The sequence below is a fragment of the Notolabrus celidotus genome, chromosome 18 (assembly GCF_009762535.1).
Source record: "Notolabrus celidotus isolate fNotCel1 chromosome 18, fNotCel1.pri, whole genome shotgun sequence".
In the NCBI taxonomy this organism is placed as follows: domain Eukaryota; kingdom Metazoa; phylum Chordata; class Actinopteri; order Labriformes; family Labridae; genus Notolabrus; species Notolabrus celidotus.
Window position 1 is genome coordinate 24,429,532 of NC_048289.1, and position 17,560 is coordinate 24,447,091.

Here is a 17,560-nt window from a genome sequence, read left to right on the forward strand (position 1 = left end):
GTGAATCTGCGTTTTAGGAAGCTGTTGAAACAATGTCAGTGATTCCACAGCCATATCCAAAGCCTAAATATAAGCCAGAAAAGTAATAACTTTGGTCAGACCCTGTACCATTTTGATAAAAGAGGGATCTAAATACTCTCTTCCTGGCCTGATATGCTGTAATAAGTTATTTTTTGGGTGGTCTGCTTCCTCCGGCACTGCAGATGGCGCTCAGGAAAACCCTGAGTCGAAGTCAAAGCTGTAACAGCGAAGGGAATTAGCTGTCTGTCCGATCACATGAATCTTGGTAGACTAAGGGTGCATCTCGAGGCTCTTAACCCCAGTCTCCTCTCTCCTCATTCCTCGCTCGAACTGGAAGTAGATACTGACCTGCCATTGAAAATGGCGTCCCAAACCTCTTAATTCTCCTGGAGGAGAGAGGATGGAGGAGACTGATTGGAGGACATCGAGGCATGATGGCTGTCTAACATGAGTCTGGTTCTGCCTGAGGTTTCTGCCTGTTCAAAGGAAGTTTTTCCTTGCCACTGTAACTAGCTAAATACTGCGATGTGCAATGCTCATGATGGATTAAGTCACCTCAACCTCCTAAAATATGTTCACGGATGCCTGGACACTGTACTTGATGATACCACCAGTAGAACAGCTACACTCGCCACTCTGTTTGATTTAAACAAATCTAGGCCTTTCTTTACCCTATGTGATGTCTAACTAAAGAAAGAAGTGATGGTAAAAAGGTTCATCGGTTTGGCCATTGTTGTTTATCCTGTGAACAAAGGAAGTGTTGGACCCGTAAATCTTATCTTGAAAGGGTGTTACGTCAGACTTGAAGCTGGAGTATGACATCCTGAGAAAGCCGCAGCAGTTAGCTTGATTTTGAAAGGATAAAAGCTTGATTTTTAAAGCCATGCCTCCAAACACATGAATGCTCTGAGGCAGACTACAGCTGAAGGATGACGACAGGTAGCGGTGAAGAGACGATCGCGTTACATCATATATGATATTTTCATCCAAGGAAGACATATCTGATTCTCATGTAAACCGCTGATATTACCACATTGAATGTAAACGAAAAATGAATTGTCCATTGTTAGTACCACAGGGTTCAAGCTAGCTACAGTTAGTTGTTACTGCCTGGCTATCTGCTCCTGGCTAGCCGGCAAGCTGGAAACAGCAGTGTCAGCAGTACAACTAAAGTTCCTTTTGAATGGTTATTTGGATATAGCATTGCATTTCATAATTGTTTGCTACTAGATGGCAACAGTGCCTACATATCTTTTATCGTTTACCATGTTTACCATTGGGATTTTCATGTTGGCCTTACAAGATATTGACATTTTTCACATGCTTGTTGGAGCTCTCATGATGAGGTGGTGTTGGCTCTGCCGATGAGCGCAATCCATTGCCAAGACTTTCATCAGGTCAGAGAGGACAAGACCTCCGGGCTGGGAAAGTGGCGCCAGCAGGTCCTCCGGATGGGGAAACAGGCAAAGGCAGAACCTCCTAGTGAAACTACAAACACAAAAAAGTCTTCTGGAGTTATTGGTTGGATCATTCTGTCACAGTGGGGAGAAACAAAGGAGGACCCAAGATGCAGACTTAAGAAATAAACGTTTTAATAGTAAAAATACAAAAGGGATGAGGAAGGGGCGTCGGCAGGACCTTCGAGCGAGGAAGGGGTGTCGGCAGGTCCTTTCAGAGAAATCCACAAAGACATGGAAAATAAGTTCTGTGGGCAACATCAGGACTGCTGTGGATTAATCCTGCCACATATGTAGGCAAACATCCTACAGGAGGGGGTCCAATGCCGTGAAGCCCACATAGACCATATACAGGTTTCAGTTGGGAGTGAATAAAACTATTACATTAACACATACAGTACTTCTTTGGAGTTATACTTTATGTAAGTGAACCTAGAATTAATTTATATTCCTTCCTGTTTCTCTTCTTGAGCATGTACAAAATACAGAGTTCATTAAGATTACGAGCTTTCCATTTAAAGAGGCACAGCTGACTTGATTGACAGGCAGGAACACTGTAGCTGTTGGCTAGGAGGCTCAAACTCCGCCTCTTTACGTCACACTCACTCAACACAGGCGACGACAGGCCTCAAAACACTTCTTCAGAGACAAATGGGTGACGTAACAGAGACCAGGTCCATTTATTAAACAGTCTATGGTTCAGTTTAGTACCGTTGTTGCTCTGCATGATTATATTCAGACTTTAATATTACATCTGTAATTCCCTCCAAGCACAGGCAGACACAAGTGGCTTTCTTGCTGCAGGTTTATTTGAAGCTTTTCCTCCTAATCCAACATCAAAACTATCACAGTATACACGAGACAATATAAATACTGTAAGCATGTGAATAACGCTTTACAAAGTGAAATACAGAAGCACATGACATGACCTTGTTGGCTGCATGCATGCATTCGGGATGTTGAGTTTCCTTCATTCAAAAGGTATATTTACTTGTGTAGAACACGTAGAACATGCAGTATTGCTGACTCATGCATACTTTGTTTTTGTTTTAGCAAACAATGGTTGTTTTATAATAATGATCTACTCTTGTCTTCTTTTGTGTCATTGTTTTCAATCTCTTTCAGTCTTCATTTGTAACCTTTTCACATCACTGATTAATGCATTCTTCAAAATACGTTTACAAACATGCACTTTATTTACTTCTTGTGTTTCTGCACTAGTGTAGCCTTGAAGCATTAGTAAAGTTATAGTTGTATACAAGCAGCCTGAGTGTAGTTGATATACTTTTGTACCAGCTTTGTTTCATAAGACACTGAGTATTCACGTGACCGTGGTTTTACTTAACTTTTCTTCCTTGGAGGCATTTTGGCAGCACTTTTTCTGCCGCTCTGGAATGATTACAATACAGCGCCTCCCCTACATGCTGTCCTGACCAGAGAAAATGTCACATCTGCACCCCCAAATGCAGATCACGCTAAATACTTTTGGAGTTTTTAGGAGCCTTGTTCATATGTGAATACAGCTGCGGCAAATTCAACCCTGTAACTGTTGTGATATATGGTCCAGGCCAGGTGGGACTTAGAGTCATGAGTGAGGTTACCAAAACAGTGAGGAGTGACTTTGCCATCTTTAGAGCTACACAGGACCTCTGCTAACACAAAGGCATTTTGTTATAAATTACAATCCATTAATATTTATGATCCATCGTGAGTTCAAAGTGTTTATGACTCAAAAAAGTTTTTACTTGCATATTTGTTTTGATAACATCAATGTATCTTCATTTATATATCGCCAAATCACAACAAATGTTATCTCAAGACTCTTTACAGAGTAGGTCTAGACCACACTCTATTTTATATCATTAACCAAGACCCAACATCAAGACAGGATCAGCTCCCATCTTACAGACAGGACTCAGTCTGATCTCATCTAAATCCAACATGAGCAGAGCACTTTGCAGCATTTAGGTAGTTACAGCAGCAAAGACAAACTTCCTTTTAACAGGCAGAAACCTCCAGCAGAACCAGACTCATGTTAGACACACATCTGCCTCAACTGTGTTGGGGTTGGAAAGAGGGATAGAGGGAGATAAAGAGAGAGATGATGATAGAGGTGAGACGGATAGTAGTAGTTGCATCTGAACTCCTGGGAGCTATGACATGCTCCCAGGCTTATTACTCTAGTCTTCTTTAATCCAGTTGTACGACATGAAGGCTAGGAACAAACTCGCAGATGTGATATAGAAAAGGAAGAAGACTCTGTTGATCTTTTTGGTCATTCTCTCCCAGTAGCCGGTCTGTCTTTCTTCCTCCGTGCTGCTGAGGGGCAGAGAGAACGCTTTCATCCCTTCTTTTTCACAGTCATCGGAGTCCCCTGTCAGATTGCTGCTGCTAGCCTGAAAATGTAAGAAACTGTAGTTAGATCATGTGGTTATGTCTGATACATACTTTTTCATTTGGTGATCACATTTTTTGTTTATTTTGGCACCATAATTAATTAGAAGGTAGGGGAAAGCATACTTTTTTTAAATTAAGTTTTTAGTTTAAGCAGAAAAAGAACTGAAATCAAAGATTTGAAAGTGGCTGAGCCATCCATGGGTAATGTGTTTAGTCCTGACCTCTTTTGACACCGGAAGCAGTTCAGATGGCATTTCACCAGGAGACATGTCACAGGGAGACGCACAGTGAGTCCACTTTTTGATGTCTGAAAATATTTCAACAGATTAGTCCATTTAAAAAAAAAAACATATCATGAATTCCAAATGTTTAAGTCTGGTATCTGATCTATGCTGCTTCCTAAATTGACCAGCTGTATGGTTCTGTCTGTTGAATCCTGAATATGTAAACTTACCAATTTGTTGAACTCACCTCTGAAGCAGTTTTGGCATTTGACTTTTTCTTGTTTGTCATTGCAGTCCCTGCACAGGCTTTGGTCTGCATCCGTCTTACTGTCTTGGTGTTCAGAGTCTTTCTCCAACAGATACATCACCACAATCGTCTCCAGAAGGCTCATCAGCATCAATCCAAAAATCCCGATACAGTAAATTGCTATAGAGAGAAATAAGCTTTATAAATGCATAGTTTATAAAGTACTTTAAAAGAAGGCAAAAGTCTCTGCTTCTTTACCTATCAGTGGAATCCTGTTTGAAGAGGAAGGCAGAATTTCATTCAGAATAAGTTGCATCACTGTGACAGCGAGCAGCACAGTGACCTTGAAGCCGAGTTTCTCACCCCCTCTCTCTGAGATCATGAAGGAGGCCAAATCCAGACACAAGAACAACAGGACAGGTACTATGAAGTTGACAATGTAGAGCACTGATCGCCTCTGCATGGTGATCTGTGAAATTACATCAAAGGGTCAGCTGGTTGAAAGATATGCTTGACAAAATTAACTAAAGGAGGGGACCACTAGGATCTCATGAAGGAGGGTAATTAAGTTAGATGAAGTGGGTTGGTGCCGTCAAAAGTGATGCAGGCATTGAACTGTTGCAGTGAAGAGAGTGCCAAGTTGGAAGGCAAAGCTTTCAGTTCACCAGTCAATCATTGAATGAGACTGTGGATACAAGCAGTCAAAATAAGTGCCCCTCAGGGTGGCTGGGCTAAGACTTGCAGGAAGGGTAAGGATCTTGGACACTCATGACAACTCATAGAAGAGTCACTACTACTTCACATAGAAAGAAGCAAGCTGAGGTGGTCCGGGCATCTGATTGGGAGGCATCCTAAGGATCTTCCTTTAAAGGGAAGACATTGCTGGAGGACAAGAGGAGCAGGAATCAGAGAGCTGTCCTGTGCTCCAGCAGAGGCAACACCATTGGGATCCCTGTGTTACATTCCTAGCCCAGATCCCAGAGCCTTCCCCTTCAACATGGCTGTACAAAAACCTAGCAAGGTAGCAGTTGTAGTTCTGAAAGAGAGAGCAGCCTTGGCCCCAGGCCCTAATAGGATACCCTATAAGCTTTATTGGAACTGCCCGATGGTCCTGTTGAATCTCAGGGGGCAGCTTGGAAGAACCAAGTAATCCCTTCTGAGTGGCAAAAAGCTGTAACAGTTTTCATTCCAGATTGGTGTCAGATGTAGGCATTGCTGTAGGATTCTCTGTCTCACCCATCTTGTTTTCCTGGTGTTCAAGATCATCTTTATGGGAACAAGACAAACAATTAAGGAGGGGAATCAGGCTAGAGGCTGTCACCAGTGAGGGGCTATATGGACAACATCACCACCATACTCCAGACAACAGTATATTCAGCAAGACTGCTGAAGGGAAATAAAAGCTGGTGAAGGAGCATGAGTTACTGCTTTACACACATCATCACAAACATATAAGGTGCATCATTGAAATACTTCTGCATAGTTCTTGTTATTACTTGTGACACATTAAGCAGGAAATAAAAATTGAACTTCCACTTCTATCATCTGTAACTTAAAATACTTACAGTGGCAACAACTGTGCTCTGATTGATCCCAAAATTTACGATAGTCTGGTTGGTTAATGTAATGTTGATGAAAAGCCAGTCGGACTGGGATTTCATAGCCTCTTTAGCCTGTTCTGTTGCCCAATTGGAGTCAACAAGTATTTCAAACTTCACTTGATGATCTGAGGGAGGAGAGAAAAACAGAACTGCTTAATCTTGATCCTCATCAAAGAAACACTGATTGTGTTTGCCAGGGTGACAGGAAAGTTATTAATGCTCAAACAGGTACACAAACTGACAGACATGCAAACACGTGAACATCTTATATCAATTAGTAAAACATGACAACATAGATTAATGCTTACCAAAGGTTCAAATAACCCACTTTCTGCACAAACTGTACTTCTGCACAGACTCAACCAAAAACAAACATCCTCTTTTTGTGAAAGACAGAAAATGCTAAAATAATAACTATATTTATATTGCACCTTTAAAATCTAATGTTTACAAAGTGCTTTGACAAACAAAGCCTGGTTCAGATAAAAAAGTAAACATTTTGACAGACAGGGAGGAGGAATTTTAACAATGCAAAACAGAATACAACGCAAGAGGTTAAAAAGAACAAACGTTAATTGAGCAGAATGAAATGGTGTCACAATAGAGCAATGAATCATTGTTTAAGAGGTTTTTCAAGGATAAATAAATAAAAATGGATAAGTAAATAAAAGCATTAAAAGGACACTAAAAGAGGTTTTAAGAATGAGAGGACGACATCACATCGGGAAAATTAGAAAAAGTAAAAAGGATAAATTAGGAATATTAAAATAATAAATGAAAACAATTAATTAGTTGAATAAAAAGTAAAAATAATAAAATAGAAATGAAAGCAGTTAGAAGGATAAAGTCACAAAAGCAAGTCTGTAAAAAGGGTTTTGAGAAGAGATTTGAAAGATGTCACTGACTCTGCGTGCCTTATCTCTTCAGGGAGGTTGTTCCAGAGTCGAGGGGCTTTGATTGAGAAAGCTTGACAACCCTTTGAATTTTAGCAACTTTGGAACAACCAAAAATGCCCCACCTGAGGATCTAAGGCGAGATGGCTTTTAATTTGTTAGCATCTCTGCAATGTAGTTTGGGGCGAGACCCAGGCAAGGTTTAAAAGTGGTCAGTAAAATTTTAAAATCTATTCTATCTAATCCAGTGGAGAGAAGCAAGGACAGGAGTGATGCTCAAAAACACAACTCATCACACTGTTACCTTTGTGTAAGACAGACTTGAAGGTGAGGCTGCAGCTCTGAGTGTCGAAGGGGAATTTGTAAACTTTCATCCTGCAAGTTGTGGTCAACACCATGTCATTCCTAAGTAGGACTTGCCCACTGTATTCTAGGTTGAGATAAGGACTCTGAGTGGCCTTGTCCTTCTCTGTCCTGAATGGAAACACGTGTTAGGTTTTGAACTTATTTTCACATTAGTTTTATCTGCAATAACACATAACTAAACATACTGTAAAATACACTGGCAGTGTCCATTAGAGCATGCCATCTAACTTCAAAATCTCTGCCTACTTACTGCTTGTGGGCATTTTTTGCATTCAAATAAAGGACAATGGCATTGTGTCTCCCATTGTTTCCTCAAGTTTGGAAACGTGTCAGTATGGATGTAACATTACCTTCAATTTCATCTTATTAATTGTTTATTTTAAAAATACATATCTTATTGACATTTTACTTTGTACAACGGAATTAAAAAGTTTTATTTTCAGGCATTTTTGCCTTTATTTGATAGGACAGCTGAAGACAGACAGGAAATGTGGGGAGTGCAAAGTGGGGGAAGACGTGCAACAAATGGCCAAGGGGGGAGTTGAAGCAGTGAATGCTGTGACTGCTACATGAACCACTGGGCCAACAGCGCTCAAAGTTTGTGTTATACAGAGAACATATACTGTATATTGAAAAATGGCAGACACCTGTGTAAATGGTGGCCGGAGAGCCAGTTTTAAAGTTGTCCATGTTCCAGCAGCCTGTAATCTGATTTGTGGTGGCATTTTCCCAAGTCAAAAAGGTGACAGGAGAAAAGGTGACCGACAAATACAATTTACAGACACTTACACATCAGGCAATACAAGTAATTTGAGAAGCTACTTGGCGAATTGCTCCTCTGAAAAGATTCAAGAAGGCTGGATGAAAAAAATCCTGTCAGGCTCTAAAGGAAGTGTTTACAGCCTCTGTTCCACATAACAGTGCGAGAGCTCAAGAGATAACAATGTATCGCTGAATATCAAGCCAAAGACCTGGACTCCCCAAGTCATTCTGCCAGGATCCTCCTCGTGGACTTCAGCTCCGCTTTTAACACAATCCAGAAGCACCTGATGATCCAAAAGTTACACCAGCTCAACATCCCCTCCCGTCTGATCCATCTCATCCATAAATTCTTAAGTGACAGGTTGCAGGCAGTCCAGGTAGGCACATCCACATCACCACTCATCACAATCAACACTGGAGCACCACAAGGTTGTGTGCTATGCCCATTTCTCTACACCCTCTACACCAATGACTGCACCAGCCCATCACCCACTACCACATACCTCAAATACTCAGACGACACAGCCATCATTTCTCTGCTAACAGACAACAACTCTGTCCTGGAATACCACAGCACCATTACACACTTCACTCAGTGGTGCAATGATAATCAACTCCATCTCAATGTCACTAAAACAAAATAATTAATAATCAGCCCCACCTCACCTCAGCACCCTATCACCATCAACCATCAGGCAGTAGAAACAGTTGACAGCTTTAAATACCTCGGAGTAACATTGGACAATAAACTCACTTTCAACTAGCACACCAGTGACATTCAAAAAAGGAGCCATCAAAGACTGTCAGCCATCCGTAAACTAAAAGGACTCTATGTTGCCCCCCGCCTCCTTCTGCTGCTATATCAAAGCATGACTCAATCCATCCTCCTGTACTGCTCCACCTGCTTCTTCAACATGTTGTCTGTTAAAAACAAGGCCAAACTCACAAGCATAACCACCACAGCTTCTGAAATAATCAGTCTCCCCACACCAAACCTCACAGACTTAAACCACAGGGCCATCATACGCATTGCAACCTCAATAGAACAGGACATCACACATCCACTAAGCACCCACCTCATCCCACTCCCCTCAGGACGCAGGTACAGAGCAGTGAGGTGCAGAAGGGGTCGCCTCGGCAAGAGCCTGATCCCTGCTGTTATAGCGAGCCTGAACAAAAGGCCTCGCTGAATTGCACAACTCTGTCTGAGTTTTGAAGTCTTGGTAGACTGTTTGTTGAGCCTACAGTGTATGTTCTATATTTGTCTATATCTGTGGAAATGCAGGAAGGTGCTGTGAAAAAGAATTTCCCCTAGGAGACAATAAAGTCTAAAGTCTACGGGCATCTACTATGAAGGACACCAAAAGACTCAGAATGTTAGTCAACAACGCTGGAGCCCCAGTTTAAATTCCCATCAGGACCATACTTTAGTCGAACACTGTACAAAAGCTGAAGTTACACATAGCCTCAAGCAAGCAGAGTGCAATTTCAAAGTATTGTTGAAGAGGGGTTTTTGATACCATTAAATCCCAAATATCAATGGATTTACAGTGGATAGCAAAAGTCTACACACCCCTGTTAAATTGCCAGGTTTTGTGATGTAAAATAAAGAGATCAAGATAAATCATGTCAGAACTCTTTCCACCTTTAATGTGAGCTATAACATGAACAGTTCAATTGAAAAAAATATTAAAATCTTTTAGGGGGAAGAATTAAAAAATAAACAACTAAAATAATGTGGTTGCATAAGTGTACACACCCTCTTATAACTGGGGATGTGGCTGTGTTCAGAATTAACAGGGGTGTATAGACTTTTTATATCCACTGTATATTCATGGACATGTTTCCTTATGTGAGGGAGCAATGACAGATGTAACACCATTGTCCATTATTCAGTAACAAAGTCATAACTATAATCATTATAGTACTTTGAAGGTTGTACTGAGAATTAAGTGCAGATCTTTGCTTTCTTAGTGATACAGCTGACAAATAACAGAGAAAATATGTTGTATGTGTGTCAACCAATTTAATTTTTGGTATCTACTGGTAGGCAAGGCTGTGTGCAGTATTATTATGAAGTGTGAAAGTATGCAGACACATTCAGATTTACATCTCTTCAATGGTTAAATCTGGCTTCCAGAACAGTTTAGTAGGGAGATCAATCTCTTCAATACCACAGAAGTCCACTGGGTTCCACTGAATGTATTCATCATTCCAAATCTTCAGAGAGATATTAGAACAAAAACAGTCAATTCAAGAGCTGAGTAAGAGGTAGAAATTAATTCAGTGGAAACTTTTTCATTCCTCAAAGAGAACTCACCATGTCAACCCAAACATAAGAAACAAATATCTGTTCCTTTTCACGCTGTGGGAAAATAAATATGGATGAAAATCTTTCCAAAGTCAGCGTTTAAACAAGTCACTTCAAGTTTAACAGACAGTAGAGTGAACAATGCTACACTGATCGGACTCACCAGGGTTTGATACTGAGAGGGGAACATTTCATTGTGCATTATTCAGTATGATACAGTACAGGGTTCAGGTTCAGCCCAAATGAATGTCACAATAATTATAAACTAATATAATCTTCAAGATGAATGGAAAAAAGTAACTTTGAATAAAAATCAGCTACTTACCACATCTAGAATAGCATAGAGAAGTACATCCAGCTTTACAACTGTGGGTTCTGCGTGGTTCTTAGTGGGCCGGGTCATTGTGAACAGGTCTCTTTTGAGGTTAAGTTCTAAGAACTTCAACAGATCGTGATAGGTCTTGGTACAGGAGCGTACTACAAGGAAAACATTAAGAACATATATGAAACTGTTACTGCCAGTACACAATCTAGACTTTGAGTTATTTTTTGTAATTGTGCTGGAAGGAACTACACCAATCTGTCGACTAATTTCTTATGTTGTGTTCACACCAGACATGAACAATCATAACGTTTCATAACGTGGTACTTTCAAAGATATTGAGATTATGAGTCCTCCAATGAGAGGCACATCTGACTTGATTAACAGGTAGGAACACTGTAGCTGCTGGCTAGGAGGCTCAAAGCCCGCCTCTTTACCTCACACTAGCTCGACAGCAGCAATATGGCTGCCGCTGACGATTGGCCTCAAAACAGCGCTTCAGAAACAGATGGGTGACGTCACGGATACTACGTCCATATTTTATACAGTCTATGGATGAGGTGGAAGATCTACTAGTCCCAGTAAAGCTATCCTTTCTTTGACCATACTTTAACTTAAAAGTTAGATTTTTGCATTTCCATGACTGGTGAGCATTCAATATTACAATACTTCGTTTGTTCCTGCTAGTCTCTGTTTTGTCTGTTGTCTGTACACATGTTGTCATGACCTCCACATTGTTTTGTATATTGTATAATGCGTTGTCATGTGTCTTACCTTCATGGAGAAAAGGTATAGCTGCACAAAAAAAAGAACATCTTTTACTTACAAGTTAGATTTTTTTGCATTTTCAAGACTGGTAAGCATTTAATATTACAATACTTTGTTTGTTCCTGCTCATCTCTGTTATGTCTGTTGTCTGTCTGTACACATGTTGTCATGACTTCCACATTGTTTTGTACATTTTACACTGTATTGTCATGTGTCTTACCTTGCATCCTCTCTACTGCAGCAAAATAAAAAATAGAACACCTTTTACTTAAAAGTTACATTTTTGCATTTTCCAAGACTGGTGAGCATTCAATATTACAATTCATTTTTTGTTCCTGCTCATCTCTGTTTTGTCTGTTGTCTGTCTGTACACATGTTGTCATGACCTCCACAGTGTTTTGTATATTGCATAATGTGTTGTCATATATCTTACCGTGCACGTCCTCTACTGCAGCAAAATAAAAAAATAAAAAATATATTTTACTTACAAGTTAGATTTTTTGCATTTCCATGATTGGTGAGCATTCAATATTACAATTATTTGTTTGTTCCTACAAGTCTCTGTTTTGTCTGTTGTCTGTCTGTACACATGTTGTCATGACTTTCACATTGTTTTGTTTATTGTATAATGTGTTGTCATGTGTCTTACGTTTACGGAAATGGTCTGCAGCCCCTGAATAAAAAAAAGAAAAACTTTTACTTACAAGTTAGATTTTTGCATTTTCAAGACTGGTGAGCATTCAATATTACAATACTTTGTTTGTTCCTGCTAGTCTCTGTTTTGTCTGTTGTCTGTACACATGTTGTCATGACCTCCACATTGTTTTGTATATTGTATAAATTGTCATGTGTCTTACCTTCATGGAGAAAAGATATAGCTGCACAAAAAAAAGAAAATATTTTACTTAAAAGTTAGATTTTTGCATTTTCAAGACTGGTAAGCATTTAATATTACAATTCTTTGTTTGTTCCTGCTAGTCTCTGTTATGTCTGTTGTCTGTCTGTAAACATGTTGTCATGACTTCCACATTGTTTTGTACATTTTACACTGTATTGTCATGTGTCTTACCTTGCATCCTCTCTGATGCAGCAAAATAAAAAATAGAACACCTTTTACTTAAAAGTTAGATTTTTTTACATTTTCAATACTGGTGAGCATTCAATATTACAATTCTTTGTTTGTTCCTGCTCATCTCTGTTATGTCTGTTGTCTGTCTGAACACATGTTGTCATGACCTCCACATTGTTTTGTATATTGTAAAATGTGTTTTCATGTGTCTTACCTCTCCTAAACGTTTCTGCAGCAAAATAAAAAATAGAACATATTTTACTTACAAGTTAGATTTTTTTGCATTTCCATGACTGGTGAGCATTCAATATTACAATTATTTGTTTGTTCCTACAAGTCTCTGTTTTGTCTGTTGTCTGTCTGTACACATGTTGTCATGACTTTCACATTGTTTTGTTTATTGTATAATGTGTTGTCATGTGTCTTACGTTTACGGTAATGGTCTGCAGCCCCTGAATAAAAAAAAGAAAAACTTTTACTTACAAGTTAGATTTTTGCATTTTCAAGACTGGTGAGCATTCAATATTACAATACTTTGTTTGTTCCTGCTAGTTTCTGTTTTGTCTGTTGTCTGTACACATGTTGTCATGACCTCCACATTGTTTTGTATATTGTATAAATTGTCATGTGTCTTACCTTCATGGAGAAAAGATATAGCTGCACAAAAAAAAGAAAATATTTTACTTAAAAGTTAGATTTTTGCATTTTCAAGACTGGTAAGCATTTAATATTACAATTCTTTGTTTGTTCCTGCTAGTCTCTGTTATGTCTGTTGTCTGTCTGTAAACATGTTGTCATGACTTCCACATTGTTTTGTACATTTTACACTGTATTGTCATGTGTCTTACCTTGCATCCTCTCTACTGCAGCAAAATAAAAAATAGAACACCTTTTACTTAAAAGTTACATTTTTGCATTTTCCAAGACTGGTGAGCATTCAATATTACACATCTTTGTTTGTTCCTACTAGTCTCTGTTTTGTATGTTGTCTGTCTGTACACATGTCATGACTTCCACATTTTTTTGTATATTGTATAATGTGTTGTCATGTGTCTTACCTACCTTTGCAGCAAAATAAAAAATAGAACATATTTTACTTACAAGTTAGATTTTTGCATTTTCAAGACTGCGAGCATTAAATATTACAAACTTGTTTTGTTTCTGCTACTCTCTGTTATATCTGTTGTCTATCTGTACACATGTTGTCATGTCTTCCATATTGGTTTGTTTATTGTATAATGTGTTGTCATGTGTCTTACGTTGCATTATAGGTTTTGCACCATCTGAATGAAAAAAATAATCCTTGACTTACATGTTGATTTTTTGCATTTTGAAGACTTATGAAAACTCTAAGGTAAATCAGAATTCTGCCAGCACTCTTATAGAATAAAGAATCAGGAGCACTTTCCCAAATCTCTAGGAATCATGATGAAATTCCTGTAGTCTAAAGACAATGGTATAACTGAGTGGTTGTTTGCTAGGGATGGGCATTTCAAGCCAAAATACTATTTGATAATCATTGGCATCTATTCAACGATTATTCTAATAATCCCCCTGCCCACACGCATTACGCACACACACATATGTTTGCATATAACGTCATTTCCATTGCTTGACAGTGGTGTAAAATGTAGATGGGGGTCAGGAAGTGATTTGCAGCAGTTGGCGCAGAAACATAAACACAAGAAAAACACCTACGGTTTGCGTTTTTTACTGTTTCCCTAACCAATCAAACAGAGAGAAGTCGACAAGTTTTTATCGTGTCCCAATGGTAGTGGTTCACAAGGGGGAACCCCTCCATGCCACGCCGCATTGATGCAGTAATTCATGCAAAAGGAGGCCCGACCAAGTATTGAGTCCATAGAAATGAAAAGAATTTTCAGAAGCCTGGCATTTCTGTTTAAAATGTCCTTTTTTGTTGATCTTATGTAATATTCTAATTTCCTGAGACATGGAATTTTGGTTTTCATTATCTGTGAGCAAATCATCAAAATTACAAGAAATAAAGGCTTGAAATATGTCTCTCTGTGTGTAATGAATCAATGTAATGTATGAGTTTATGAGTTTATGAGTTTATGAGTTTATATTTAACTTTCTCAGGATATTCTAATTTCCAGAACTGCACTTTCTGAATCAGAGGATACCAGCGGCTTACACACGGCTCCAGTCTGCATCACTCATTCATCCAGAGTTCCCTGCCTTACTAAACATCAGTGTTTTACGGACTTCCTTCAACTTTCCAAAGATAAATTGGAAAAAAAAATCCACGACCTGAAAGGCTAAATGGAAATTTGTCTCCAAGTAAGTTTTCTCATTAAATGAGAAGAGCTCACCGGCACTCATTGTGGCTAGCAGGATCACTAGTGTAATGTAACTCATCCACCCCACTTCAAAAAAACTGAAATATCCCTTTAATTTCAGACATAAAAGTGCAGACAGCTAGTCCCACAACCTTGCTGGAGACAATGTGGTGAGCATAATGTTGATCATGCTCATGTTGTTTGGCAATGTGTGAAAATGACTTAGTACTGGGATGAGGTGTGGAATGGAATGACAGCAATGTTAGGTTATGAACTTCCATAGACATGTGAAGTGTCGTATCAGGGAAATTTAACGCAGGAAAATATACAAATCAAAGACAGATACCTGGCTGAAATACTATTCTGGCATCAAAGAAAGCTATAACCAGAAAGTGGTGTAAGGAGGACCCCCAAACTCAGAAAAACTGGTTGGACATTGTGGAAAACCTACATGATATGGTCAACTTTACACACAGTTTAAGACTTCAACAATCTGCCTGCCAAGGAAAATGGAAAAAGTGGACTGACTTTATAGCCCATCAAAAAGTCTGAAGAGAATGGACTATCTTAAAGGAGGCTAATCAGACTTTTGTGAGCTGACACCAAAGTTTGTATAACGTGTTTTATTTTGATGTAACCTTATCAAGAAAAGCAAATAAAATATAAGTTCTTAAAAAAAAGAAAGTGCAGACAGCTTATTATTTATCTAATATTAAAGAGAGGGGACAGCTGTTAGTGGTTCTTTACATACCGTCCCTGCTGCTTTGATTGGCTGTTGGTTCATCAAACTCCAGTGGCTCTGTGTAATTAGACAGAAATCCTCCTAGAAAGAAGGAAAACACAGGCTTTTAATTTCAGAGACTCATCTCCTGCTGTACATGAAAGTGCAGACAGCTTTATTACTTGTAATATATGTAATAAAATAAGATGCACTTAGAGAGGGGGCAGTTGAATAAAGAACTGAAGATAATTGCTTGTCCTCTCAATAAATCTTTGATCATTTTCTCAATACATGCATCTTGTTGAGTCCATAACATATTTATTGTTGGTCATTATTTCACAAAGCTCTTGTTTTTTGTCCACAACCCTAAGAAATTTAGTTTACTCTCCAAGATGACAAAATAGTTTCATATTTTGGAGCCTTAAAGCAGCTGTTGGTAGTCACAGAGTAAATATCTGTTGAGAGGAGAGACTTCAAATGTCGACTCTACCCCTCCCAACCAGATTTCCTCTTAGCCCCCCCTCCCCTCACTGCTCCCGTATGTCACACCCACACTAAGATCGGAGTGTGGGATCAAGATAGTGCTGGACTCATAACCAATCGCAGGATGTAGATTAGCTATGATTGGTCCACCATAATGGGAACGAGGATAATAATAACACTGCTTGATACAAAGGCATTGGAAAACACAGAGATTTCGCAATAGTCTCAATTTACTTCACTTAACGATGAGCATATTTGGGTATTATAACATTTTCTCCCAACCCAGATGAAAAAAAGTAACATTTTTTTTTAACACAATTCCAACCAACAGCTACTTTAAAATCAGATAATTCTTTATTGTTATACTTTTCAAATGACATCACGTGGTTATCAAAAAGTAATCTCCATCTTATGATGGGACCACACCTTTTGAAAAAATGTGTTAATTGACAGGAAAATACTGCATTTCAGTTACAGTAGCTGCCCTGTGTTGTTCTCAGCTCAGCCTCATTTCACAGCAGCATTCAACAGTTGGGTTTCCAAAAGTTCTCACAGATAACAAAGTGTTACTGTGCACTGTAAGGTGTTAAAACTGAGTGGTTGTTTACATACCGTCCCTGCTGCTTTGATTGGCTGTTGGTTCATCAAACTCCAGTGGCTCTGTGTAATTGGACAGAAATCCTCCTAGAAAGATGGAAAACACAGTATTTTAATTTCAGACACTCATCTCCTGCTGTACATGAGAGTGCAGACAGCTTTATTAGTTATGTAATATGAAAAGATGCACTAAGAGAGAGGGCAGTTGAATAAAGAACTGAAGATAATTGCTTGTCCTCTCAATAAATCTTTGATCATTTTCTCAATACATGCATCTTGTTGAGTCCATAACATATTTATTGTTGGTCATTATTTCACAAAGCTCTTGTTTTTTGTCCACAACCCTAAGAAATTTAGTTTACTCTCCAAGATGACAAAATAGTTTCATATTTTGGAGCCTTAAAGCAGCTGTTGGTAGTCACGGAGTAAACATCTGTTGAGAGGAGAGACTTCAACTGTCGACACTACCCCTCCCAACCAGATTTCCTCTTAGCCCCCCCTCCCCTCACTGCTCCCGTATGTCACACCCACACTAAGATCGGAGTGCGGGAACAAGATAGTGCTGGACTCATAACCAATCGCAGCATGTAGATTAGCTATGATTGGTTCATCATAATGGGAACGAGGGAAATTATAACACTGCTTGATACAAAGGCATTGGAAAACACAGAGATTTCGCAATAGTCTCAATTTACTTCACTTAACGATGAGCATATTTGGGTATTATAACCTTTTCTCCCAACCCAGCTGAAAAAAAGTAACGTTTTTTTTTACACAATTCCTACCAACAGCAGCTTTACAATCAAGTTATCATTAATATACTTTTCAAATCATGTCACGTGGTTATCAAAAGATAATCTCAATCTTATGATGGGACCACAACTTTTGAAAAAATGTGTTAATTGACAGTCAGGTTTGCAAAAGTTCTCACAGATAACAAAGTGTTACTGTGCACTGTAAGGTATTAAACTGAGTGGTTGTTTACATACCGTCCCTGCTGCTTTGATTGGCTGTTGGTTCA

General features: G+C 38.9%; 1 protein-coding gene across 1 annotated transcript; it reads right to left on the bottom strand.

Moving 5' to 3' along the window:
- Nucleotides 1–3,553: 3,553 nt before the first annotated feature.
- LOC117830382 (5-hydroxytryptamine receptor 3A-like) lies at nt 3,554–11,481 on the bottom strand. The gene is made up of 10 exons (XM_034708480.1): nt 11,376–11,481; nt 10,605–10,756; nt 10,289–10,333; nt 10,079–10,188; nt 7,145–7,314; nt 5,912–6,072; nt 4,605–4,815; nt 4,347–4,526; nt 4,097–4,182; nt 3,554–3,874 (listed from the first exon to the last, which is right to left on the bottom strand). Exons 2-10 carry the CDS (start codon nt 10,680–10,682, stop codon nt 3,659–3,661), a joined length of 1,257 nt encoding a protein of 418 aa, XP_034564371.1. The 5' UTR covers nt 10,683–10,756; nt 11,376–11,481; the 3' UTR covers nt 3,554–3,658.
- Nucleotides 11,482–17,560: the final 6,079 nt, after the last annotated feature.

Bases quoted from the DNA above. Each gene is read 5' to 3' on its own strand.
- LOC117830382 (XM_034708480.1), bottom strand. From the start codon at position 10,682: ATGACCCGGCCCACTAAGAACCACGCAGAACCCACAGTTGTAAAGCTG. The intron at 7,315-10,078 runs GTAAATCTGAAT...GTTTCCATTCAG, and splicing joins GATTTAACCATTGAAGAGAT to GACAGAGAAGGACAAGGCCA. The intron at 4,183-4,346 runs GTGAGTTCAACA...AAATATTTTCAG, and splicing joins ATGCCAAAACTGCTTCAGAG to ACATCAAAAAGTGGACTCAC.